The sequence below is a fragment of the Crocodylus siamensis genome, chromosome 6, assembly GCF_052110815.1.
Source record: "Crocodylus siamensis isolate JL-2025a chromosome 6, ASM5211081v1, whole genome shotgun sequence".
Taxonomy (NCBI): domain Eukaryota; kingdom Metazoa; phylum Chordata; order Crocodylia; family Crocodylidae; genus Crocodylus; species Crocodylus siamensis.
The window spans coordinates 27938035-27961471 of NC_143400.1; the positions used below are offsets into that span (position 1 = coordinate 27938035).

General features: G+C 62.8%; 6 protein-coding genes across 16 annotated transcripts; 1 reads left to right on the forward strand and 5 right to left on the reverse strand.

Annotated features, from left to right (window-relative positions):
- Positions 1–123: 123 nt before the first annotated feature.
- Positions 124–8988, reverse strand: LOC149862021 (eukaryotic translation initiation factor 3 subunit C-like). The gene is made up of 21 exons (XM_090051702.1): positions 8563–8988; positions 8202–8312; positions 7946–8011; positions 7682–7871; positions 6971–7096; positions 6822–6876; positions 6315–6430; positions 5552–5679; positions 5317–5464; positions 5135–5232; positions 4338–4479; positions 4132–4257; positions 3500–3593; positions 3139–3326; positions 2844–3068; positions 2401–2764; positions 1657–1816; positions 994–1059; positions 815–902; positions 397–562; positions 124–287 (listed from the first exon to the last, which is right to left on the reverse strand). Exons 1-21 carry the CDS (start codon positions 8892–8894, stop codon positions 202–204), a joined length of 3075 nt encoding a protein of 1024 aa, XP_089907828.1. The 5' UTR covers positions 8895–8988; the 3' UTR covers positions 124–201.
- Positions 8989–9095: 107 nt separating this feature from the next.
- CLN3 (CLN3 lysosomal/endosomal transmembrane protein, battenin) lies at positions 9096–12716 on the reverse strand. Of its 7 annotated transcripts, none has more exons than XM_090051719.1 (16): positions 12451–12716; positions 12128–12190; positions 11988–12054; positions 11722–11821; positions 11567–11632; positions 11407–11486; positions 11170–11255; positions 10905–10977; positions 10580–10723; positions 10418–10503; positions 10215–10264; positions 10043–10111; positions 9902–9957; positions 9726–9819; positions 9499–9639; positions 9096–9256 (listed from the first exon to the last, which is right to left on the reverse strand). In XM_090051719.1, exons 2-16 carry the CDS (start codon positions 12177–12179, stop codon positions 9134–9136), a joined length of 1287 nt encoding a protein of 428 aa, XP_089907845.1. In that variant the 5' UTR covers positions 12180–12190; positions 12451–12716; the 3' UTR covers positions 9096–9133. The 7 variants fall into 7 exon arrangements, with proteins under 7 accessions (XP_089907845.1, XP_089907848.1, XP_089907847.1 ...); XM_090051722.1 differs by lacking the exon at positions 12451–12716 and adding an exon at positions 12364–12386; XM_090051721.1 differs by lacking the exon at positions 12451–12716 and adding an exon at positions 12291–12370.
- A 545-nt stretch (positions 12717–13261) lies between these two features.
- On the reverse strand, positions 13262–16194 carry IL27 (interleukin 27). Its single transcript, XM_090051779.1, has 5 exons — positions 14880–16194; positions 14636–14790; positions 14297–14395; positions 13991–14146; positions 13262–13880 (listed from the first exon to the last, which is right to left on the reverse strand). Exons 1-5 carry the CDS (start codon positions 14890–14892, stop codon positions 13704–13706), a joined length of 600 nt encoding a protein of 199 aa, XP_089907905.1. The 5' UTR covers positions 14893–16194; the 3' UTR covers positions 13262–13703.
- A 141-nt stretch (positions 16195–16335) lies between these two features.
- On the reverse strand, positions 16336–18376 carry INO80E (INO80 complex subunit E). 2 transcript variants are annotated; one of them, XM_090051769.1, is made up of 7 exons: positions 18142–18376; positions 17989–18059; positions 17844–17896; positions 17658–17736; positions 17227–17344; positions 16713–16820; positions 16336–16588 (listed from the first exon to the last, which is right to left on the reverse strand). In XM_090051769.1, exons 1-7 carry the CDS (start codon positions 18337–18339, stop codon positions 16370–16372), a joined length of 846 nt encoding a protein of 281 aa, XP_089907895.1. In that variant the 5' UTR covers positions 18340–18376; the 3' UTR covers positions 16336–16369. The 2 variants fall into 2 exon arrangements, with proteins under 2 accessions (XP_089907895.1, XP_089907894.1); XM_090051768.1 differs by having other exon boundaries at positions 16713–16865.
- Positions 18377–18448: 72 nt separating this feature from the next.
- HIRIP3 (HIRA interacting protein 3) lies at positions 18449–20433 on the forward strand. Of its 2 annotated transcripts, none has more exons than XM_090051758.1 (6): positions 18449–18632; positions 18985–19102; positions 19182–19604; positions 19749–19926; positions 20000–20098; positions 20179–20433. In XM_090051758.1, the coding sequence occupies exons 1-6, from the start codon at positions 18556–18558 to the stop codon at positions 20313–20315; spliced, it is 1032 nt and encodes a 343-aa protein (XP_089907884.1). In that variant the 5' UTR covers positions 18449–18555; the 3' UTR covers positions 20316–20433. The 2 variants fall into 2 exon arrangements, with proteins under 2 accessions (XP_089907884.1, XP_089907885.1); XM_090051759.1 differs by having other exon boundaries at positions 18534–18632; positions 18937–19102.
- A 387-nt stretch (positions 20434–20820) lies between these two features.
- On the reverse strand, positions 20821–23297 carry PAGR1 (PAXIP1 associated glutamate rich protein 1). Of its 3 annotated transcripts, none has more exons than XM_090051775.1 (4): positions 22685–23297; positions 21714–22093; positions 21418–21500; positions 20821–21329 (listed from the first exon to the last, which is right to left on the reverse strand). In XM_090051775.1, the coding sequence occupies exons 2-4, from the start codon at positions 22085–22087 to the stop codon at positions 21145–21147; spliced, it is 642 nt and encodes a 213-aa protein (XP_089907901.1). In that variant the 5' UTR covers positions 22088–22093; positions 22685–23297; the 3' UTR covers positions 20821–21144. The 3 variants fall into 3 exon arrangements, with proteins under 3 accessions (XP_089907901.1, XP_089907899.1, XP_089907900.1); XM_090051773.1 differs by having other exon boundaries at positions 22587–23297; XM_090051774.1 differs by having other exon boundaries at positions 22487–23297.
- Positions 23298–23437: the final 140 nt, after the last annotated feature.

Consider the following 23437-nt stretch of genomic DNA (forward strand, 5'->3'; position numbering starts at 1 on the left):
TATGGGGGGCAGGGCTGCACTCAGCCAATCACAGAGCAGGGAGGTGTGGGAACTGCCCCAGCTGGGGGCAGATAAGCAGCCCCCCACCATCTGGTCCCCACAAAGCACAATCCAAGTCCAAGGTCTTTGGTTCCTGCCTTTATTCCACATTAATCTCCCCCGCTCCCCCAAAACAAGGGACCTAGGCTTGCGGGCTGGGGCTCAGTAGTTGGAGCTGCGCTCCTGCTGCCGGTAGCCGCCACGGCGCATGTAGCCACCCTCATTCTTGCGGTAGCCATCTTTCTGGTCTGGGGATGGAAAGAGGCAGGGGGTTAACGGGGGGCACCCATCCCTACAACCCTCGCGGGTCTGCGGAGCCCACCCCTGCACTGCCCCCCCCCAGGTGCAAGCGCTCACCACGGAAGTAGCCGCCGCCGTAGGAGCCCTGCTTGTGGTCCAGCACCCGCTCGTTGTTCTCCACCAGTGCCCCCAGCTTCTCGGCCAGCTGCAGCGCCAGTGTCTGTTGCGCTGTGGGCTCCGTGCGGTGCATGGCCACTGTCTGGGTGGGCTGGTCCAGCGAGGCCTGGCACCAGCGCAGGGGGGTGGTCAACAGGGGACATGGCCCCCCGACAACCTCCACCCCGCTCTAGCAATGGGCACAGGCTCTCGGCAAACTCAGACAGCTCACCTCAGCCCCCCAGGCCTTCCCCTGACCCCCCAAGCACCACCACCAACCTCTAGCAGCGGGCACAGGCTCTCGGCAAACCCAGGCAGCCCCCCAATACCCGGCCCCTTCCCCCTAGCACCGGGCACAGGCTCTGGGGCCCCCACTCACCATAAGCTCCTCATTGATGATCATCTTGCTGATGATGCTGTGCACTGTGGGCAGGTCCAGCTGGAACATGTCCGCCAGGATCTCCATGCTGCCAACACCCCGTGAGGAAGGGCTTAGTGCCAAGCCCCACCCCTCTCAGGAAGCCCCGCCCCTACCCACTGGGCCCTGCCTCAGCTCACCTGATGGAGTCATAGACGCTGCTGTAGGTGAAGAGATAGGTGCGCAGAGACTCCTCCTGGATTTTCCTATGAGGGGGAGGTGGGGTCACATCAAGGCCCCACCCCCTCCTGCCTGTAAGCTCCCTCCACCCCCCAGCTGCCTCCCTGAGTTTGCAGGGAGCCTGACTGCTGACTGGCTCCTAGAGGTGACTCCATACCCCCAGTGGGACCTACCGTGCTCAAGCTCCTCCCCCTGCTCCCTAACACCATCCCTAGGTCTCCTGCCTCAGTTTACCCACACCCTGGGTCAGTAGCTTCCCACTGGTTTGTAAAACAGGCTCCACCCCCACTCCGAGTTCTCAGCCTGAGTTTGCCAGACCCTGAACCAGCACCTATTGACTGGCTTCCAGCAAAGACTCTGCCCCCCAACAAGCTCCTCCTCCTACCCCCCAGCCTCAGTTTGTCCAACACCTGAACCAGTAGCTTCCCATTGACTCTGCCCCCAATAAGCCCCACCCCCTTCCTTGGTTCTCAGCCTGAGCTTGCTAAGACCAGGAACCAGCTTCCTAGGAAAGACTCCGCCCCCCCAGCCTCTGAGCCCTGCCCCAGGTCCCCTGCCTCAGTTTCCCCAGAACCAGACCCAGCTCCCCACTGGCCCTGAGAGCCTGAGCCCACCCCACTCACCGGACCAGCATGTCACGGACTTTGTCAGCCTCAGGGAAGAGGTCCCACACCTTGCCATTCATCTTCTCGTTGACAATGAAGCGGTGGCAGGTGCGCCAGTCGCCCATCTTCATGGCCTTGGAGGCCGCCACCACGTGCTCCCGCATTGACTCCGGTGGGCCTGCAGGTGGGTGGGTGGGGCGCTGCCCCATGGCATGCTGGGGCATATAGGGAGGGGCCGAGCCAAGCCCAGAGCATACTGGGCGAGAACTAGACACTCCTGCCCTCTGCCCCAAAGCATGCTGGGAGGATCCAACCCCACCTCCCTCCCACTCAAACCTGGGGCCTGCACCTTATCTGGACCTGAGATTTGAGGCCTGAACCTGACCAACGCTAAGACCCCTGATCCTTGCACTAGCCCGGGCCTGCAACCTGAGGCCCAAATCCTGACCCAAACACTAGCTCGAGACCAAGATCTGGGTCCCAATCCTGACCCACACTGAAACCCCTGATTCTGACACTACGCTAGACCCTATTCCCCTAATCCTGACGCTAGCCTGGGCCTGACATCCAGGGCCTGATCCTGACCCACACAGACCCCTGATCCTGACCACTATCCCGGGTCGGAGATCTGGGGGTCAATCCTGTCAGGCCTGGGACCCAAAACCCAATTCTGGCTTGAGATCCAGGACTTGGGGCCCAAGCCCGCCCCAGACTCCAGCCAAGGCCCTGAGGCCCTGGACCCACTGCTGCCTAGGTACTCACCAAGGAGGGGCTGGCGCTCGCCAACGCGCAGCTGGTGATGGAACTGCTTGCTGATCATGCGCCGCCGCGCGTCCAGCTCGTGGGCGGCCATGTAGGGGATCTCTAGCAGCATGGCTGACACCAGGTACACACACTCCAGCAGCTCCAGGTTGACGTGCATGTGGAAGGGCACCTGGCGCCGCTTCTCCACCTTCTCCTGCTCTGAGTTGCGCTCCTGCAGGCTGCGCAGCAGCAGCCCCTGGCCCAGCAGCTCCTTGGCACGCCCGCTCGACTGGATGTCTAGCAGCGCATTGTGCGCATCCTTGATCAGACCCTGGCGGAAGGCGCAGATACCCAACTGCACCATGGTGCGGTTGTACAGGATCTGTGGGATACAAAGGCACCGTGAGACATTGGCTCCCTGGTCCCAGCGGGGTGGTACACGGGAACAGGGGGGTGCGGACCTGCACAGGGGGGTCGGCATGCTGGATGTTGTCTTGAAGATGTGACATGAGCATGAGGTCACGGGCTGCATACCAGCGACTGTGCAGTGCATGGTGGTAGATGTGGCAGAGAATAGCGCAGGTGCGGATGCGGTCGGTGCGGTCGCGGGCATAGATGAACTTGCAGAGCCGCTCCATGAGCGCTGCGCTGTCCTCACCCTCATTCTCTGCCTGGTCCTGCTCTGACTGTGGGAAGGGGCATGGGTCAGGTGTGGGTGGAGAGGTACCTTGTGTGGGGCACAGGGGCACAGTGTACCTTGGAGTCACCGGCGGGACCACGCTGGCGCTGCAGGGCCTTGTAGTCGAACTTGTAATAGGTGTGTAGCACGCGGCGCAGGTAGACACGACACAGCTCCTCCGTGCTGCCCTTGTCCTGCAAGTAGCGCTGTAGCCGCGCCACTATGCCACATACTCGCCCCTCGTCCTTAAGGTGCTCCACGTACTCTGCACCAGGTGGCACAGCAGGTCAAGGGGGTTGCGGGGGGGGGGGGGGGACACTGGCACCCCACACCTCTGCACGGGGTTACGAACCACCCCTGCACCCCTGCCTGGGGTCCTGGATCCCACCCATGTCCCCACCTGCAGTCCTGGACCCTTCCCCCATGCCCCGCGCTCACCCTGGGAGTGGGGGTCCGTGTTCTGCATGATCTTGGTGAACTCCTCATCCATGCGCTCCACCAGCGTCAGGATGCAGCCGCGCACCCGATAGGGCTGGGGCACAAGGTCAGGGGTTAGACTCAGAACCCCACCGAGACGCATCCTGATCTCTACTGCTCATGCACCACCCCATCTGGCCTCCAGGCCCCGCCCCTTTTGGGCATGAGATTGCTTCTGCCATAGCCCCACCGTCTGCTGTTGCTCACTGTTTGAAGTCTCATCGCCTTACTCTAAACCCTGCTCTTTGCACCAGGCCACACCCCAGCTGTCAATCACCCAACTAAGGCAGCTCAGGTCCCATCCAGGGACCCAGGCCCTGTCCACAGTTGTCAATCACCCCAAGGCAGCTTCAGCCAGCTCCTGCATCCTAAGCCTCACTATCACCTCTTAATCACACGAAGACTTCTGAAGCTCTGCTCCCCATGCCCATGGCCTGCCTCTTCCACCCGCTCCCTGAAGGCTCCACCCCAGAGCTGCTGAATCCCTACCCACTGGGACCCAGACCCTGCCCCCAGCTGCCAATCATCTCAAGCCTGCCCAATCTCTGCCTCTTCCTCTCTGGTTTGAATTGCGGAGGCCCCACTCCCTGCACCTGCTCAGGGTTGCTGAGGTTCTCCGACTCCTCCAAGATGTTCTCGCCTATAAAGATGTTGGGGTTGGCGAAGAGGATATCCAGCAGCTCGTCTATGGAGGCCAGACACTTCTGCCACATCTCCGGCTGCCGCAGGAGGAAAGGTCAGTGTCGCTGGCCCTGCCCCGCAAAGGCCCCGGCACGGCACGGCAGCCCTGTCCCCATACCTTCATGTAGGTAGCCAAGTTAGGATTGTAGTCGTAAAGCGAGGCGATGATGTTGAACTTGATCTTCACCTCCATGGCCACCCCCAAGTTGTTCTCAGCCGCGATGGCTACCAGCAGCTGCAGCAGGTCGATCTGCCCTGCCCTGCCCCGCCCCAGCAAGGTGAGCCACAGGCCCAGGGTATGCTGGGAGAATGGGAGGGCTCCCTCACCTGGGCCCACAGCATACTGGCAGCTGTCTCTCAGTGCCCATGGGCACGATGGGAACCCTCTCCCCCAGTGCCCGAGGGCATGCTGGGAATTCATTAACTTTTTCCTGTGCCCTAGTGCATGCTGGGAATCCTCCTCCAATGCCATACGGCATGATAGGAAACTCCGAATCCTCCCTCTTGTGCCCCAAAGCATGCTGAAAGCCCTCTCCCAATGCCCGTGGACATGATGGCAAACTCCTAAACTTGTTTCTTGTACCCCAAAGCATGCAGAGAACTGGCTAACTTTGCCCTGTGCCCCAGGGTATGTTGGAAACCCTCCCCCAGTGCTCTAAGACACAATTCCTAATCCTTTCATCTATACCCCAGAGGATGCTGGGAGCTCTCTCCCACTGCCCCAGGGCTTGCTGGGAACTGGCTAACCCTGCCCCTGTAGTCCAGGGCACGCTGGGAGGCAGGATGGGATGACCTCCCCTGCCCCAGGGCCCGATGGGAAACACCTACCCCTACCTCCTGCACCAAAGCAAACTGAGAGCCACTGCCCACCCGCCCACACCCCAGAGGCTGCTGGGAACCCCACCCCGGCCTCACCGGTCTGTGCCCTTCTTGCCGCGTGCCTGCAGGATCTCATTGAGCTTCTTGACCACAACAGCGTGCGTGATCTCCGTGCCCTTGGCGAACATCTTGGGCTGCTCGGGGGCAACCCAGGGCGGGTAAGATGGGGCTCTACCACCCCTGCCACCCCCACTGCCATGTCCCTTCCCCCACAGCACCTTGCTCATGGGCACGCCACCCTTGACCTTCTCCCACTCGCCGCCTTCGGCGTCCTCATCCTCGTCCTCATCGCGCCGCGCCTTGCGGTCATGCTTCTTCTTGGCCTTCTCCTCCCGCTTCTTCTCTGAGCTCCTCTTGTCCTCGTCTCTGCCGGGACAGTGGCAGGGGACGGTCAGGGTGCCCAGGCATCTGGGCTGCCCCCAACAAGGGACCCCAGCATCCGGGGGCACTCACTTCTTAAGGAACTTGGAAGCCAGGGAAGTGAACTTGCCGTCGTCCTCATCTGACTCTGAATCCGAATCCGAGTCGGAAGAGCCCCAGTCCTCATCGTCGTCCGATGACTCTGAGTCCGAGTCCTCATCCTGGAGTCAGGGCAGGGGTTGGGGCCCTGCTTGGCAGGCTGGGAAACGCCACCCGCCCCAGGACCCCAGAGACACAGGCCCAGGTCTCACACCAACCCCTGCCCCAGGGCGTGTAGCAAGGCGGTCCTCAGGACCCCCACAGCATGTTGGGATACAAGTAGCATGCTAGGATACAGCTGCCCCTGCATCCAGGTATGTCAGAATGCAGTTCCTTCAACCCCAGGGCATGCTGAACTATGGCAAGATATGGTTGCCCCCCCCCCCCAATGCTAAGGCAGGACAAGGTCTTACCCCAGCTTCCAAAGCATGCTGGGATTTAGCTGTCCCCCCAGGGCATGCTGAGCTATCATTCCTACAGAACACTAGTCTGTAACCCTTCTCCCAGGTTATGCTGGGATATCACTCCCCACCCCTAACACACGCTAAGATGAACCCCCCCATGCATGTTGGGATATAGCTGCTGCCCACAGAACATGCTAAGATGCCACTCCCCACCCCTGCAAAATACTAAGATGTGACTCTTTGACCCACCCCACAAAAGCATTCAGGGATACCCCCACTTCTACCATCCCAGAGCATGCTGGGATCTGGGGCACCCCCAGCCCAGCCCCAGTGCATGTTGGGATAGCTCCTACCTCCATCTTCTTGAGGAACTTGGCACGGGTGTCACCCCCCTGCACCTCCTTCTTCTTGAGGAAGGCCGCAGCACTGATACCCTCATCATCGTCGTCCTCCGATGAGCTGGACGAGCCTGTGGGGCCAGGCAGGCTCAGCCCCCGGGCATGCTGGGAGCTAGGCTCCCCTGCCAGCCCCAGGGCATGCTGGGACATATGCCCCCACCCACCAAGGCATGGTGGGAGACAGGCTCCCTTGCCAGACTCAGGGCATGATAAAAATAGGCTTACCTGTCAACCCCAGGGCATGCTGGGAGATATGCCCCCCCAGCCCCAAAGCATGCTGGGAGATACAGCCCCCTCGCCTCCCCCAAGGCATGCTAAGAGATAGGCTTCATTGCCAGCCCCAGGGCATGCTAGATGACAGTCCCCCTCACTCCACTACATATTGCAAGACAGGCTCCTCTGGTAAACCCAGGACTTGCTGGGAGACAGCCCTCTGATCCCAAGGCATGCTGGGAGCCTCACCCTCCGAGTCGTCAGTCTTCTTCTCCTCATCCTCGTCAGCTGACTGCTCAGGGTTCTGGGGGGCCACAACAGAACGGGTGAGACCAGGGCGTCCCCACCTGCTGCCCCGGCCCCAGCCACACCCCAGGATCCCTCCAGCCCAGCCCCACCTGCTTGTAGGCGGCGATGAGCGCCTCGTAGTCACGGTTGTACTTGCGCAGCTTCTGGCGCAGGGTGCTCAGCGCCTTGGCGTTGTTCTTGTTCATGCGCTTCTTGCCCTCCTTGTCCTCCCACAGCTACAGGGGGAGTGGGAATCAGGCACGGAGCCCCCCACCATGCAGCAAGGCATGCTAGGAAGGTGCATGAGCAGAGCTGGAGGCACCCAGGCACAGGGGCAGGGGGACATGGCAGCATGTGGGGAAGATACGGGAAGATCGGGGTCATGAAGCGAGTCAAGGGAATGCACTATGCTTGATACAAGAAATAAGATGCATGTGAAATCATGCCAGGCAGGAAGCACAAAGGCATGATGGAAAAGCACAGATGTACGGTTTGCAACAAAATCAGAAATTATCCCCGAGACTGTAGAAATGTGGTGGTCAAAAGTCACCCACCACATCCAGACAGCGTTCCAGGTCAGCCATAAAATGAAGGCCACAACACATAGAAGTAGGCTGAGGTCAAATATCATGCACCTCAGAGAGTCCTTACGATGTGCACAAGGAGACTAGAAACACAGGTTGAGAGTCAGGGATCAAGGACCTCACTCAGATGGTCCTCCAGGACAGCGAGCAGGAGCGTGCAGAGGGGGAGGCAGGGGTCAGGCACCTTGCTGAGGGAGGCCCAGCAGGTGCATGTGGAGGGGGTCATGGGTCACGCACCTCATTGAGGTAGTCCTCCAGGTCGGCCAGCAGGCGCACGTAGAAGCGGGGGACGCCCTCCTTGTCCACGATGCTCTTAGCCTTAGCATAGGCGCGGCCCAGCAGCTCAAACTCCTCCAAGCACTTAGTAACATCGCGGATCTTCATGGCGTTACGGATGGTGCGGATCAGGTTGGTCAGCTCCTCGAACCTGCATGGGGCCACAGGGTCACGACCCCAAACAGACCTCCACTCCGCCCCACCCCCCAACGCCCGCCCCCTCACCGCTTGTCCTTGGCGCTGCGAACCACGCGCTTTGTGTCCTCCTCATCCTCACTCAGCAGAATGGGCCTGGGGGCAGAAGACGCATGTGGGGACGTGGTGCCCGGACACCCCACCCCGCCCCACCCCTCCGGCAAGGACCCGGGCTTCCTCTGCCCCGGCCAGCTCCCATGGAAAGGATCCAGGCATCTGGGCCTTGGAGTCCCCCTAAAAAGGGGAGGGCCTAGGCACCAGGGGGGACGCAAGGGAGGGTCCTCACTTGCTGTAGTTGCCACCCACGGGCTTGGGGGCGAGTTCATCCCCTGACAGCGACGACTCCGACTCGCTGTCCGAGCCCGTTGTGAAGAAACGAGACATGGCAGTGGCGGGACTAGGGGGTGGGGTCAAGGGTCACTGTGGGCTGCGGTGGGGTGTCACCCACCCCCCAGCCCCGGGGCTGCATCCCCAAATACCCCTCCCCCACCCCAGGAACCCCCGGCCCGCCCCTCCTCCCTGCCCAACCTCCCCCCAGGGCCCCTCCTGGGTCCCACCAACAGGGCTGCCCCCCAACCCGGAGTCCCCCACATGACTACCCCACCCCAGAAACCCCGTTCGCCCCCTCCCACGTGACCCCGCGCCACCTCCACGCGTTCTTGCTGCCACCGGTGGTGCGACCCAAGCCGGAAAGAGGAGGACGCCTGAGCGGAAGCGACAGAAGAGAGACCGGAAACGGCGCGAGCAGTGAGCACGGAAGTGACACGCAGGCGAGCGGGGAAGAACTCGGAAGCGGGCAACTAGGACATGCTGGGAAATGGAGTCTGAGAGGGGCAAAAAGGAGCTGATTGCCGCCGGAAGTGGGGTGGTAGAAACCCGGAAGTGCACGCGGAGCACAGGGCGATGGGAAATGGAGTTCGGAAGCAAAAAGCATAGGGACCCCCGAATTATAGGAGTGTGCAGCCCCACCGGGGGCCATTAAGACGGATTAGGCGCGTCCACACAGGGTGGGGAAACTGGGTTATGGTGTTTGGGGCTCATTCCTCCTCCAAAGTCTCCCCAGGGTCTATTCCCCACCCCCCATACCTTTAATTATGCACCCGTGTTGCAGGCACTCCCCTCCAGCCCCATCAACCCCCCCAGTCCCCATTTCACCCCCACGAAGACAAAGACACTTGGACAGAGGCAGGAGCTGTATTGGACTCAGGCTTGGAGGGATCAGGGCAGGCGGCAGAAGTAGTCGTGGGCGGGGAGGGCAGTGATGCCGGCCAGTGAGATGCCCAACGTGTCGGCCATGCATGCCACGCCCAGCGCGAACTCCCGCTCCCGCTGCACCAGCACCTGTGCGAAACCCGCAGCCGGGGGAGCATTAAATGGGGGTGACCCTGTCATGTCATGGGATTTCCCTTCCCCCACGTGGCCCAGCGCCCAAGTCAGGGTCAGCCCCTTCCTGCCCCAAGGGTTCCCCGCTGTGGCCCCCTCCCCTGTGTCACACTCATCTCCTTCCCCCAGTCCTCACGCCCACCCCCCCGCGTACGTCACTTATCCCATTCCCCTCCCACCCGCCCCAGTGACCCCCTGACCTCAAGGGCGATGTTGTGGAAGGTGTTGACGTAGGCGGCACCCCCCAGCAGCCCCTCATACAGCACCACCACAAAGGCCACGGCGATGCCAGGCAGGAAGCGGAAGGCCACGGCTGCCGTCAGCACCACCAGGTTCACACACTGCCGGAGACTGGAGTCAGCTGAGGGGGTCGTGGGGTGAGTCCCTCCCCTGATCCCAGAGGGCGTCAGAGATCAGGGGTCATTACCTGCAGCAGGGCCAGGACCCAGGTGGCTCGAAGCTGGACACAGCGCAGTGAGGAGCGCGATATGAAGACGCCAAGCTGGTACAGCAGCTGGTACCTGCCGCCGAGGGAAAGGGGGGGTCAGACAGGCTGGTGAGGAGGGTACTAAGGGAAATGGGGGATCCGGGGCTGCCTCTCACCAGCGGTACTGCTGTGGGTGTGTCAGCTGCAACTGAGGAAAGTAGAGCAGCTCGAACTGGGGGAGACAGGGCAGAAAGGGGGGGTCAGAGCCCAGTCAGGCCCCCCCAATACTTCCTCGACACCCCTGGCCCCCAACTCACCAGCCCCTGGTTGATGAAGTACTCGGCAAAGTACACGAGGCCCAGAGGCAGCAGGTGCCAGATGAGGCCCTGTGGGGGTATGGGAGGGAGGGGGTGAGAGACTCTCCTCCCCCCCCCAAGGCCCAAAGACCACCCCCCACATTGACACCCCCCTGCCCCAACCACAGCTCACCTTCATGATGCGGCCCTTGTCTGCCAGGCTCAGTGACGCTGGCCCAGGCTCTGTGGGCACGGGGGCAGTGGGGCTTAGACCTGTGGCCCCCCCATCCCCTTTGTAGCCCCCCCCACATGCAGCCACAACCCTCAAGACCCCCCTATCCTTCTGCGACCCCCCCACCTCAGACCCGACCACAACCCCCCAGTCCCCCTACTTACCTGGCTTGGGGGCTCCCCCTTCCAGGAGGGGCTGCTGGGTGGGGGAGGGGGTCTCAGGGGTCGGAGACAGCAACAGGCACCAATAACTACAACAAGGAAGGTGTTAGGGACAGCTCTAACCATTGGGCCTCCCTCCCATCACCCCTGCCCCCCAGCACTGACCTGAGCAGCAGGACGAGAGGCACCCCCATCATGGCCAGCAGGGTCTGGGAGGGGCTGAGCCCTGCCTGCGTCAGCCCCAGGTAGGACACGGCCCCCAGCAGCCCCGCGGCCCCTGTGCCCGATGACCACCATGACACCAGCCCACTGCAGAAGGGGGTGGGGGTTTAGGAGCCCATGTGTCTGGGCCCCTCAATCCCATTAACACCAAAGAAAGACACCAGGTGTGCAGCCACCCCACCGCACCCCCCAGCACAGAACAAGGAACCCAGGTGTCTGGGCTCCCGGCTCTGCTGGAGGCAGGAAGGGCCCTGGTGGCCAGTGCTACCTGGGGTAGAAGGCGGTGAGCGCCAGGAAGGTGATCTCCCCAAGCCCCGATGACACGCTGGCCAGCACCACACCTGGGGAGCAGAAACAACCCACAATGCACCAGGGCCTGGGCCCCTTCCCATGATGCACAGGGTGGAAGCAACCCTCAATCCAGCAAGGACCAGGCCCCTCCCATGATGCACAAGGAAGGTGCTGAGCGGGACCCCCTTACCCACAATGCCCCAGCAGCTGTGGCCCCACCCCCCTACCCACAATGCACTCACCTGCCAAGCTGAGGGCCACGCTGGGTGCCACAGCAACGAGCAGGAAGCTGCCCCAGGCACTGAGTACGCAGATCCCCACCCGAAGGCTGGAGGAGCAAGGAGCAGGGTCAGTCCTGGGGGAGGGGTAGTATAGGTCCCTCCCCTAGCCCTGGTACACACCATGCACTGGGATACAACCCCTACTTGCAAAGTCCTAAAGCATAGTCCCTCCCCACAATGCACTGGGGTGTGGCTCACCTGTAGGGCAGCAGGTGGACGTAGAAGGGGGCTGAGACTTTGATGACCAGAGTGGGCAGGATGTCGGCCAGCAGCACGGCCTGGGGGGTAGGATCATGTCAGGCCCCGCCCCCAGAGCCCCTCCTCCCTTTAAGCTCTGCCCCTGCAGCCTGCCACTCACCCCCGTTGACATGGCATTGCAATCGTAGCGCGATGACCCATTAGAGGACAGCGGCTCTGGAGGGCCCTGCAGGAGAGGGGCAGAGCCTGTTACCGCAGTTACTGGAGGTCCCAGCCCAGAGGACCCACCCCCACCCTCCTGCCCCTGCCCCCTACCGGCTGCGTGCCATTGGGTGGCCCCTGGTGTTGCCGCAGGACGTCGTGGGCGGCGCTGAGCATCACCACGTAGGCGAAGTTGTTGCACAGGCCCAGGATCCTGGGGACCAGGAGGGAGATGCTGAGAGGCCCCACCCCCAGCCCTAGGCCCCACCTCCTTCCAATAGGCTCCACCCCTCCCACAAGTCCCACCCCTCCATGGACCACAGGAGGCTCCCCCAAACTCAAGCCCTGCCCCTTGAGCCCAGGCCCCGCCCCTTGCTGACCAGAACGCGATGCCGTTCCTCCAGCTGGTGAGGTCAGAGGTCCCGGGGGGCAGGGCGGGCTCATCATCTGCATGGGGGGGGGGAGGGATTCAGGGCGGGGGGGCCAACTGAGGGGGGAGGGGCAAGGGAGCGTCACTCACCTTCCGAGCAGGGGAGGGGCTGCCAGGCCCCACCGGGGACCTCCGACCCCATGGGGGCGGGGCCTGAAACCAAAGAGAAGCTGAGACGGGAGGGGCAGGACCATCTGGGCCCCGCCCCCTTCTGCCCCAGACCCCGCCTACTAGCAGGGGTCCCCACACCCACCTGCTCCAAGCCCCTACCCGAACTCATGCCCCGCCACCATGCCCACCCCATTCGTGTCAGGCCCCGCCCCTACCCTTTTCCCCTCCAGTCCTCCCCCAGGCCCGCCCCGCCCCCTTCCGTGCGGGGTCACGTGACTGTAGGCGCGCGGGGGTCCCTGCACCTTTAAGACCCACAGGGTCGCGGGAGTCGAAGCAGAGTCGCCTGCGTCTAGCCGGGTCACATGACCATCCGGTCACGTGACAGCTCTTACGGGGCGTCACGCACTGGCCCTGCCCACCCCTCTTCACCTCGAATCCTGGGTGGGCGGGGCGGTCCTGGTCGCTCGGGGCCGGGGTCTGCACGGGGCAGCTAGGCCGGGAGATCCCCCCACAGCTCCAAGAGGGGCTTTGCCAGAAGCTAAGATGGCTGCCGGCCGCCTTCTCCTCCCTTTGACACTGAGAGGACTTGCCAAAAGCCAAGATGGCCGCTGGGCTGGACCGGGGCCAAGATGGCCGCCTCCAGGGCAGCTCAGCGCCGGCGCCCGTGCCACTAATCATTATGGCAGCGCCAGCGCTTCCTATCAGCCACGTGACAGTTTGGAACTATCATGGCCGCCCGCCGGGGGGGTCTTCAGCCCCTTTACAGTGGATCGGAGGCTGTGCCAGGACAAAATATGGCGGCAGCCGGCAGCTGTTGCCAGGATTTGACCCAATTTCTTAGCGAGGAGTATCCGAGCCCACTGCAAAGCAGTACCACCAGTCAACGCCAACTGGGACCGGCTGGGGAAGGAGGCAGCATCCCAGTGTAGAAGCCTGTGAGGCCCAGTGTAAACTAGCAGGACCAGGAAGACAAAGCCAGCAGGAACCAGTGCAGAGACCACTGGGGAGCCAGGAGTACAGCCCCAGGGAAGGCAGGCATCTGGACCCAGCAGGAGAGGAAAATGGGGGTGGAGAGGAAGGTTCTGGCAGCAGGAGACAGCAGGAAGCTTGTCTGATTTGCATAATAAATTTATTTATTTGCACAATAAATAACCATCTCAATAAAACTCTGGCAATAAATAGGCACAAAATAGATACGTTAATTAAAGAGAACAACCCGATGTGGGTCTATAAATAACAGCATTACCCGCAGCAGGGCACAGCCCAGACACCTGGGTTCTCTCCCCTGACTGTGGTAGTGTGTGTGTGAGGGGGGGCTGGGAACCCGGGTGCCTCGTCCCTGGTGGGGTACAGGACATGGTGAGTCAGTGCACATAAGAGGGGCCCACATGCCTGGGTGCTGGGTCGGGGCGGAGAGCAGGGGCTGCTGAGATCCCACACACCTGGGTTCTCTGTCAATGGGAGAGGCCTGGTGCACGGAGCTAGGGGTGCCCCAGATGCCTGGGTTGGTGGCTCAGTGCAAGTGCTGGGGACCCGGATGACTGGGTCTCCAGGGTCAGAGGGGTGCGGGCACCAGGCGCCGCAGCAGGGTGAAGTCGCGGGCGGCGTGGGCCAGCACGGCCTCCAGGGAGCGTAGCGTGACCGCCGTGGCCTGCAGCCGGCGCCAGAAAGCTCGAGGGGCTGGTGGGGGGGGCCTGGGCGGCGGCACGGGGGGGGCTCCGGCCACTGAGAGCTGTGGAGAGAAAGCAGACAAGGTTAGAGCAATACCCCTCACTCTCAACCCACAGTCCCCCCCAGTGGTGTCAGATAGATGGACCCCCCCCCCCAATGCCCTGGTCATACCTGGTAGGTCACGTGATGGGCGAGGTCACGCAGGTCCCAGTCCACATCCTGCAGCCGTTGTGCAAATTCGGGGTCCCCCCCTGGGAGCCCCATCCTGGACAGGGCCCCCCGGCACTGCGGCAGTGCTGCCCCTAGCCCCTGCAGCCGCGCCAGCACCTGCACAGGGGGAAGGGAGGGTCAGATCCTGGAAGAGTCAGAACCCAGGTATCCGCGCTGTCAACAATCCTGAGCCCCAGAGAACCCAAGTATCTGGGCTGCCAAAGTCCCCTGAACCCCAGGGAATCCCAGCATCCAGGCACATCTCACCGTCAGGCCCAACCAATCCTGGGTGCGGAGGCTTCTGGGGAGGAGCTGCTCCGAGAGTGGCAGGAGCTGGAGCTGGACCCCAGGCAGGTGCCGCAACACCTGTGGGGGGACAGGAGTGTTAACCCATGCTTCTGGGAGCCCCTCAACCCCTCTCACCCCGTATCGGTAGGAAGCTGTTCAATCTGCTGCTGCCAGCACCCAGGCCTAGCACCCCCACACCCAAGTCCCCAACGCTCTGCCTGAGAGGCCCCCACCCCCTCACAGCCCCCCAAGTGCTGCTCCCTATCCCCAGCCCCACCCAACCGTTGTCCGCCAGCCCCTTGTCCCATCCACACTCACGAAGTCGCGTGTCAGCTCCCGTGTCTCCACCAGCAGCTTCTGGGCCAGTTTCCAGCTGCTCCTGAACTCGGGGCCCAGCCCCAGGGCCCAGCGTGGTGGGGGTGGTGGCCGGGACCCCCCGGCCCCCAGCAGTGCAGACAGCACCACCGCCAGGCCTGGGAGCAAAGGTCAGCCAGTGGTGCCCCTCACTCCCCACCCACAGCCCCCTCACAATGATACCCCTTGCTCCCAACCCACAGCTCACCGAGCGCTCTCATGCCGGCCGGGGGTCAGGGTCCGTGTGTCTGTCCGTGCCGAGCTGTGTCCGGGTGTCCGGCGACCGCAGGGCTTTTATCCCCCAGGGGAGTTTCATTTTCTCTCCCTGGAGAATCTCCAAGCTTCCCCTTCCGCTCTCGGGGATCCGCTGGGACCCCCGGGGCTGCCCCCCCCCGGCCCCCCTGCACAGGCTGTGGTTTCAGCCTGAGCCCGCAATGCTTCCGCTTTCGCGGGTCATGAAACCCTGACACGTAACCGTGGAAACCAGGGAGGCAGGCCCCCCGCCACAGCGGTGCCCCTCACTCCTGACCCACAGCCCCCACCCCACCATGCCACCGCGATGCTCCTCACTCCCAACCCACAGCTTCCAGGACAGCGGTGCCCCTCACTCCCAACCCAGGGCCCCTCCCAATGATAGTGCCCCTCGCTCTTGACCCGCAGCCCCCAACAGCGGTGCCCCCGACTCCCAGCTTGCAGAGTGTCCCCCCACACAGCGGTGCCCCTCACTCTGGACCCGCAGCCCAGGCTGTGGGAGGCAGGGGACTGTCCAGGGCAGACAGAAACTGATCCCATGGGGGAAGGGGAAGGGCTGGGGAAGCCCCTGGGCCCCAGCATTTCCCGGCAATAGGCCCAGGCTGCAGCAGCCCCATCTCACGCCAGCCTTGTCCCACATGGGTAGGCACTGGGGCAGCATCATGAGGCTGTGGCTGGCTCTGGGGTGCACCCAAGTATAACGAGGACCCTGGAAGCACCTGGGGAGATGGGAACTGGGGGGAGGGCTGGGGGGGGGCGCAGCACACCTGGGCCTGAGTGCCGTAAGCTCTGAGCCCCAGGGGCTGGGCTGCGCAGGCAAGCAGCGCAGCCAGGCCAGAAGCTGCATCCTAACCAGCTCTGGGGGCGGCTTCCCAGAAGGCCGGGGTGCCCCCACGGAACTCCCCCCCCACCACTGTGGGGGTTTCCAGCAGTTCCCAGATGAGCCGCGCTCCCCTGGGCTTGGGTATCCCCGCAGGGAGCTGCCCCAGCAGGGGAGGGGCCAGGGCCGGAAGGGGTTAATGGGTGGGCCAGACACACCTTTCTTAGCCCCACCCCATCTAGTCCCACAGGCTCTGCCCACCAGCGACCAGTTCACAGCGTCATGAGGCTGTGGCTGGGTCTGTGGTGCACCCAAGGGTAATGGGGACCCCAGAAGCAGCACAGAGCACCCCCCATCCCCCACACTTTAGTGTCAGGTTGGTATGGGGTGAGAACCGAGGCGTCCGGGCTCCCAGGACCCCCCTAACTGGGTGGACCTCAAGCCACCCCTTCAAGCTGGGATTTTCTCTTCTCTAGAACCCATCTGAATCTCGAGTCAATCCCCCTTTAACTTTGTAGTTTTCTCCCTCCCAGGCAGAAACCCCAGCGCCCTCTTAAAGGGGCGCCCCCCCCCAGACAGTGGCCAGAGTGGGTGGGAGCAGAGGCAGTGTTTATTGGGGTCAGGGGTCACTCGGGGATGTCAATGACGAGCTCATCATCGCCGTCCAGGGGGTCGTCGCCGCTGCCCTCAGCCGTGTCGCTGAACATCTGCTGCGGCACCGTGCAGGGCACTGGCGGCGGCGGCAGCTTGGCAGAGGCCGAGAGTGGGGGCAGGGTGCCTGGGCCCCCACCCCGGCCTGGCCCAAACCCCAGCGCCCCCCCCACCGAACACTCAGCCGATGCCATCTGCAGGGGAGGGAGCATGTCAATGCAGCCATTTTGGGGCCTGGCATATACCACCACCTCCCCCCAGGGCCTGGCAGCCACCTTGGCGCCAGGCACTCCACCCCCACATGCACCTGTGGTGTACCTGGAGCTTGCGGGGGGCCTTGGCGCGGCGGTCAGGGGCCTGCCGGGCAGCGCCAGGCTCAGGCGCCAGGTACTCAGCAGGAAAGGGGCTGTAGGGGGGAGATGCCATCTGTGGAGAATGAGGATAAGCTGCCATGTGGCTATGCCCCACACCCTGCAGAGAAGTAATTAGGACCAGGGAGATTTGCTTGGCAGGCATCCCAGCTGCCTGCCAAGGAAGCCCCCCATATTGGAACTTAGCAAAACCTAAAGTATAGGTACTTTGCCCTCACTGAACATAATAAAAGAAGCCCTGGCAACCATATTAGGTACTAGCAAAGAAAATGACCTATGTCACTCAGACCGGAGCCCCACGCCCTGCACAGGGAGGCCTGTCAGTCATCTTGGACCCTAGCATTTGGTCACAGCAGCCATCTTTGGTACTGGTAAAAGACACCCACAACCTCAGCAGAGGGTTTCTCTGTTCCCTGCCCACTCTGCAAAGCAGGGGGGTGGAGAGGCTGGTTCCTACTCACTGAGCTGAGGTAGGGGGAGGGGGCTCCAGACCCCGGCAGCGGGAAGGCAGTGGTCGCTTGCAGGGAGAGGCCAGAGGATGACGGGGATGAGGCACCACCCAGCTGGGGGCTCCGCTTCCTGAGGAACAAAGAAACATTGTGGGGGCTACAGGCAGGGAGGATTTAGCAGCCACATCTGAACCTGGCAAGCCCCCAGCGCATGCCCACCTAAAAAGCCGGGACAGCCATATTGAATACTACTTTCCCCTGCTGACCGCACTCCACGCCACCCAAAGCAGCCACGATAGTCTGTGGCACAAGTAGGTGATTGCCACCTTGCGAAGCCTGAACAGGCATGTTGAAAGCAAGTATTTTTGTCTTGATAATGCCCCTCCCCACCCCAGACCATACTCTGGACAAGTGTGTGCACAAATCTGCGCGTGGGACCTCACCTCTTCATGGGCGGGGGCTCAACTGTGCCCTTGGGACCTTCCCCATCGCTGTTGTCGGAGGAGGCCGTCGCCTCTGAGTCTGTGGCAAAGACGGAAAGAAGACATCAGGGGGGACAGAGATCTGTGCCCCTCATGCACAGAGCTGGCAGCCCCCCCAAAATCAGCAGATAGGCCCCCCACACATACCCGAGGACTCCTCATCCACGTGCTCGTACTGCAGCAGCCGGTCCAGCAGGAAACTGTGGGGGGGGGGTGAAAGGAATGACGCTGTCACGGCTCCCACACACGGTGCCCCCCCATTCCTATTCCCTCCCCACAGCACACCCATCACCTCTTATCCCGCGACACCTTGAGCAGTCTGCGCTGTGCCTTCCTCAACTCCTCCTGGAAGCACTCCTGCTCCTGGGGGGGGGAGGGGGCGTCACGGGGGCCCGCAGCTCCTGCCCCTCGCCTTGCCCTCCCCCCGCGCTACCCCCCCGCGCACGTAGACCAGTAGCTTGAGGCGCCGCTTGAGGGCCCGGTAGCGCCGCTTGTGTCCGCCCGGCTCAGCCTCGGCCCCGGCGCCGTTCATGCCCCCAGCCCGGCATGCACCGCGAACCGAGCAGCACTCCCGGCGTGCCCCGCGCGGGGCCGGGGCGAGCAGCAGTCCCGGCGGGCCCCGCGCGCCGCCTCTTCCCGCCATGCCCCGCGCGCCCGCCCATTGGCCCGTTTGTTTCCGAGAGAACCTGGCGCGTGACGCCCCGACCCCACCCGGCTTCCCCTTGGCTTGCCCTTTCCGCGGACTACGTGTCCCGTGAGCCCCCGCGGCTCCTCATCGGTTTGCTAGTAGCCGGGACTACATGTCCCGTCGGCCCCCGCGGCGGCGCTTGGCGGGCTACGGCGGCCGGCTGGCGTGGCGATGGCGGTGGAAAGGGAGCAAGAGCAGGAGCTGCGCGAATTCACGCGGCGGCTATTCCAGGACAGCCGCGACCCCAGGTGACCCCGAGGAGAGGAAAGCATTCTGGGAGCCGGGGCACCTGGGTTCCCTGGGGGACTAGTGTGGCAGCGCAAGGGATTCTGGGAGGCGGGGCCCACGGGTCCATTGTGGGGAGCAGAAAATTGTGGGACTGAGGACGCCTAGGTTTCTTGGAGGGAGCAAAGGATTGTGGAAGCTGGGCCGCCTGGGTTCCATGATGGGGTTGTAGGGGACAGCAAAAGATTCTGGGAGCTGAGATAGCTGGGTTCATTGGGGCACAAAGGATTGTGGGAGCTGGGCTGCCCTGACTCCAGGGCAGCACAGGACGGTGGGAGCCAGCCGGGAGCTGCACCTATGCTGATGCCTCTACAGTGCACTGACACCAGGGGCCGTGCAACGCCAGTTCATGGCGCAGTCGGGGCAAGGGAGCCTGATGCCGGGCGAGAAGCGGCTGCTGCAGCACCTGGTGGAGGCTGAGCTGCGTGCACAGGTGAGGACTCCCCATGTTGGCCCCCCCCCCGCCCCACACCGCGGGTCCTGCCCATGCCAACCCCAACCTGTCTGGGCAGGCCAAGGAGCCCGGACCTGCCGCTGAGTGCGAGAACAGCGCCAGCCCCAGCCCTTCGCCTTCCCCAGAGTCCAGTTCCAACAGTGATGACTCAGACAGGGAGGCCAAAAGCCCAGAGACTAAGAAATTGAGGGCTGAGTACCTCAAGAGCCCAGAGGCAAAGGAGCTGAGCCCTAGGGACATGGGGAGCCTAGAGGCCAAGAAGCCAAGGGCCAGGGATGTCAAGAGCCCTGAGGCCAAAAAGATGAAGGCCAACAGCACTGAGAGCCCAGAGGGGTCCGTGCTGGAGGAGGAGGCTGGGAGCAAGGAGTGGGAGGCAGAAGCTGGAGACTCCTCATCCTCTTCCTCCTCCGACGAGGAGAACACCTGCCCGCCGGAAAAGAACATCCGCTCCCACAACACGGCTGGGGGCAAGAAGCAGAAGGTGTGTGTGGGACCCAGGTGTCCCGGGGGCGGGGCCGATTGCTCTGGGCCAGTAAAACAGCAGGGGATCCAGGTGTTTGGGGCTGGACGGGGCACAGGAGGGCGGTAGGGGGGCAGTATCTGGCTGACCAGTGTGTGCACACAGGGCCGGCTGCGGAGGGGAAAGCAAGAGCCAGAGGATGCCCCAGCGGTGCGGCGCCTGAAGCGGTACCTGCGGGTCTGCGGCATGCGGCCCAACTATCGCAAGCTGCTGGGTGGGTGCCGAAGCCGGCGGGAGCGCGTCGCTGTACTGCGCCAGGAGCTGGCTGCACTCGGGCTGGATGGTGAGTGCCAGGGGGGTTGGGGCTATGGACGACCCCACAGGCCCACTCAACACCCTTCCTCCCCACCCTGCAGGGCGCCCATCACTGCAGCGGTGCCAGGAGGTGCGCCTGCGCCGTGAGCAGGAGGCTGAGGTGGCTGCGCTGGACTTGGGCAACATCATTCCCTCCCATGGTGCGTACAGCGACTGAGCGGAGGGGCAGGGCTGAATGCCTGGGTTCCCTCACGTTCTGACCTCTGCCCTCCCTGTGTAGGCCGCCCACGCCGCCACAACGTGTGGAGCTTGTACGCAGCACCCAGCAGCCCACCAGCGCCCAGCCCCCCCCGCACCCGCCCTGACTGGTCCCAGCTCCACGGCATCATCAGCAGTGATGAAGACAACAGCGAGTGATGGGGCGGGGTTTGGCCAGGCCCCACCCCTTCCCTTCCCCTTCTCCTTCCTCCTGCTGGTGCTATCCTCTCCCTGCCCCTCTTTTGTACATTTCCAAATAAAGCATGTTTTGGTACTGCCACTGCCCCAATTTCTCCTTCCTTTTAGGGAGCTGCACTTCTAAAACGTGGTTCTAACCAAATAGGCTTTTATTCTAAAATCATCCCTATAAGGACCTGGGAAAAATCCCTATGAGGAGTTTAAAGGGGCAGGCATGCCTTCAGCTGGAAAAGGGGATAGGCAAATTTAACAGGAAGGGGATTAGAATAATCATTCTCCTGCTTTAAGTGCGCCAGAAACATTAAGAATTAAAACAAGTATTTTTAAGGGGAGGGTGAGTGGCTGGGGGGAGGAAACTAAATGTCTTTTTCCAAAATGGGGAGATGCCTGGATTAAATACCCTCCTGGCTGCATTAAACACCTGACCCCCTCAAGCTGCAAGCAGGGATGAGCATGGAGGCAATAGAAGGGGGCAGCAGACACTTTATTGGGGCTTTCCTGGGTGGTCACCCCAGCTGAGGGGCAACAGGGGTGCCAGGCTCATCATAGCCAGGATGGGAGTGGTCCCTGTACCATAAGCAGGCAGCTTCAACGTGCACCCCCTCCAAACTTCTCAGCCTCCCCTGAGCCGGGCCAGCTATCCATCACTCCAGGAGCTGATTCCACTTCATCCCCCACAGCCCTTGGTCCCTCCTACCACTGGCTGGGCAGGTGGTCATCACTCCTCTCATCTGCCACCTTACCACACCTGGGTTTGAGGTTCCCGCAGCGGCACGGTCCTGGAAAGGGGTCAGTACTTGCGCTGGCGCAGGAAGAGCCCAGAGGAGCGCTTGGGCATGGGTTCATCACCGCTGTCCAACTGGAAGAGGTCACGCCCTGTCCGCAGGATCTGCTCCTCCAGCTGCTTGTGGCGCTGCATGTCTGATAGCACCTTATCCAGCCGCGCCTCCCGCTTCTGGCTGCGCGACCCCGCGCCTGCGGCAAGTGCGTGCATCAGCCCTAGGGTTGCCTGGACCCCCCGCCCCTGCTGGGCCCAGGTCCCAGGGTTCCCCCATGGGCTTACCTGGTGCTCTGCGGCGGTCAATGAGGGTGCTTTTGGGTGAGGCAGGTTCGTCGTCAAAGTCAAACTCAGTCGGGATGTGGGGCCTGGGGACAGAGAGGTCACTGGGGGGGTGACAGGAATGGGGGAACCCCATGGGACCCCTCAGCCCTGCCCTTCAGCCCACAATAGCCTCTCGGCCTCCAGCGGTGCCCCTCACTCAACCCGCAGCCCCCCCAACACACCCACAGAGCCCCATGGCTTTCCAGCGGTGCCCCTCACTCCCGACCCATATCCCTTTGCTCAAGCCAAGTGCTCACTTCTCCTCCTCCTCTTCCTCACTGGCCGGGGGCCCATCGGAGCGCTCATCCTCCTCGCTGTCAGGCTCGGGCGTGGGGGCCCGGCGGGGCAGGCTCTCGCCCTGCAGCTCCAGGCTGCCCTGCGCTGCGATGAGCTCATACAGGCGCCGGATGTCAGTGGGTGGTGGCATCCAGGCTTCGGGAGCCTCCACTTCTTCATCACTGCAGCCCACACACCAGTCTTCCTCCCCGCCTGCCACTGCCTCTTTCTCTTGCCCCCGTGGCTCCTCCTCTGCCTCGGCCAGCGCCTCCTCAGGGCCCGCAGGATCCTCCACTGCCAGCAGCTGCATCCCCGAGGTCACTTCCCCTTCTTCCTCCATTACCACGGGGTCCATGGCTGCCTGCAGGAGGAGGAAGACTTCAGGTCAATGGGAGGGCCATCTTGGAACACGATGGCAGGTTGCGCCACCTTGAGGCAGCCCAGGCAGTGACCCAAAAGAGGTCATGCCAACATGGCAGCCACCTTAGCAACCTAGATCAGGCCAGGTAGTCAGCAAAGAGGAGTCACATGTGGCCACACAAGGGCCAACAGTGACCCCAGGCTGTCACACCAAGGCAGTGGCCGTCTTGGGGTGCTAGGCCAGGCTAGACACTGCCCACAGCCCGTCACACCATGGCAGCAGCCATCTTGCAGGGCTAAGCCAGGTCTGGCGTTGAGCACAGTGGGTCATGCCGATGTGGCGGCTGTCCTGGAGATATGCACAGGACACCAGTTGGGCTTGAGCCTGACTGACCCCGGGGGCAGCTCCAGGTCCAGGCTCAGACTACAGCAGGCGACGCAGACCAGAAGGAATCAGGCCCAGGCCCCAAGCTGATTGGCCGCCATTTTTATGCCTTTTTGCCCCCTCCAGCCGTCCCGGCGCCTCTGGGCATGCGTTCCAGCTCGGATCACAAGGTTGCGCATGCACTCGCCACTGGAGCGCTGCCCTGACCCGTCAACGCGTAAGGCGAGTCCTGAAGTCCCTCTAGCACAGGCAGCCCCGCGGCGCATGCGCAGAAGCCTTCGTCCTCTCTCCAGAGCGCATGTGCCCTGATGTGCCGCACGGCTCTTTGAAGAACTTATGCGGCGGCGCCTCTCTTTCACTGCGCAGCCGCAACCCTTGCATGCCAGCTCCCTCCCGCAATGCAGGTGGGCATGCGCACCTTATCAATTTCGCCCCCCCTTCCCGCTCAGTGAACCAGCACGCATACGCGTTACCATGTCCAAAGCCTTTCACTACGCATGCGCCCAACGCCATGCTCCCTATTTGGCGCGCTGGAGGGGCGGGGCTACAAGGCGAAATCAAGGAGTATGGTAAATAGGGGCGAAACTTGGTGCGTGCATAAAGGGGTGGGGCTTAGCCATGGCCACCCCAAAAGGGCCGGAAGCAATGAGGCTGGGGCCTCGCATGTCTAAAGGGGGTGGAACTAAGCAGGGAGACGGGATCTAGTGGGGAGGGGCAAAGGGGCGGGGCCTAACGGGATGTTCTCGAAGGCGGTGCCCAGTGGGGAGGGTGTATGGGGCAGGCCCTAGCAAGGGGCAGGGCTTGATAGGGAGACTGCCAGGGGCGTGGCCTAGTGGGGGAAGGGTCAAAGGGGCGGAGCCCAAAGGGGTACTGGAGTGGGTGGGGTTTCCCTTCAGGACCCGCGGGGGTGCCTCCTTAGGCTCCGCCCCCTTCCCGAGGCAGAGGCAGATCCGTGGGCTT

Bases quoted from the DNA above. Each gene is read 5' to 3' on its own strand.
- LOC149862021 (XM_090051702.1), bottom strand. From the start codon at position 8,894: ATGGCCCCCGGTGGGGCTGCACACTCCTATAATTCGGGGGTCCCTATG. The intron at 8,012-8,201 runs GTGAGGACCCTC...TTCTGCCCCCAG, and splicing joins GTGGGTGGCAACTACAGCAA to GCCCATTCTGCTGAGTGAGG. The intron at 7,872-7,945 runs GTGAGGGGGCGG...GGCCCCATGCAG, and splicing joins CGCAGCGCCAAGGACAAGCG to GTTCGAGGAGCTGACCAACC.
- CLN3 (XM_090051720.1), bottom strand. The intron at 11,256-11,406 runs GTGAGCCACACC...TTGCTCCTCCAG, and splicing joins GTCCACCTGCTGCCCTACAG to CCTTCGGGTGGGGATCTGCG. The intron at 10,504-10,579 runs GTCAGTGCTGGG...TCCTTGTTGTAG, and splicing joins CCTCTCGTCCTGCTGCTCAG to TTATTGGTGCCTGTTGCTGT.
- IL27 (XM_090051779.1), bottom strand. The intron at 14,147-14,296 runs GTGAGATGTGCC...CCCCCTGTGCAG, and splicing joins AGGATTGGTTGGGCCTGACG to GTGCTGGCGCGGCTGCAGGG. The intron at 13,881-13,990 runs GTATGACCAGGG...TTCTCTCCACAG, and splicing joins CCCATCACGTGACCTACCAG to CTCTCAGTGGCCGGAGCCCC.
- INO80E (XM_090051768.1), bottom strand. From the start codon at position 18,339: ATGGCGGGAAGAGGCGGCGCGCGGGGCCCGCCGGGACTGCTGCTCGCC. The intron at 17,345-17,657 runs GTGAGGTCCCAC...TTTGTTCCTCAG, and splicing joins GAGCCCCCGCCCATGAAGAG to GAAGCGGAGCCCCCAGCTGG. The intron at 16,866-17,226 runs GTGAGTAGGAAC...ACTTCTCTGCAG, and splicing joins CCTCCCCCTACCTCAGCTCA to GGTGTGGGGCATAGCCACAT.
- HIRIP3 (XM_090051758.1), top strand. From the start codon at position 18,556: ATGGCGGTGGAAAGGGAGCAAGAGCAGGAGCTGCGCGAATTCACGCGG. The intron at 18,633-18,984 runs GTGACCCCGAGG...ATGCCTCTACAG, and splicing joins CAGGACAGCCGCGACCCCAG to TGCACTGACACCAGGGGCCG. The intron at 20,099-20,178 runs GTGCGTACAGCG...CTCCCTGTGTAG, and splicing joins CAACATCATTCCCTCCCATG to GCCGCCCACGCCGCCACAAC.
- PAGR1 (XM_090051773.1), bottom strand. From the start codon at position 22,625: ATGCCCAGAGGCGCCGGGACGGCTGGAGGGGGCAAAAAG. The intron at 21,501-21,713 runs GTGAGCACTTGG...CTCTGTCCCCAG, and splicing joins GAGGAAGAGGAGGAGGAGAA to GCCCCACATCCCGACTGAGT. The intron at 21,330-21,417 runs GTAAGCCCATGG...CACTTGCCGCAG, and splicing joins TGACCGCCGCAGAGCACCAG to GCGCGGGGTCGCGCAGCCAG.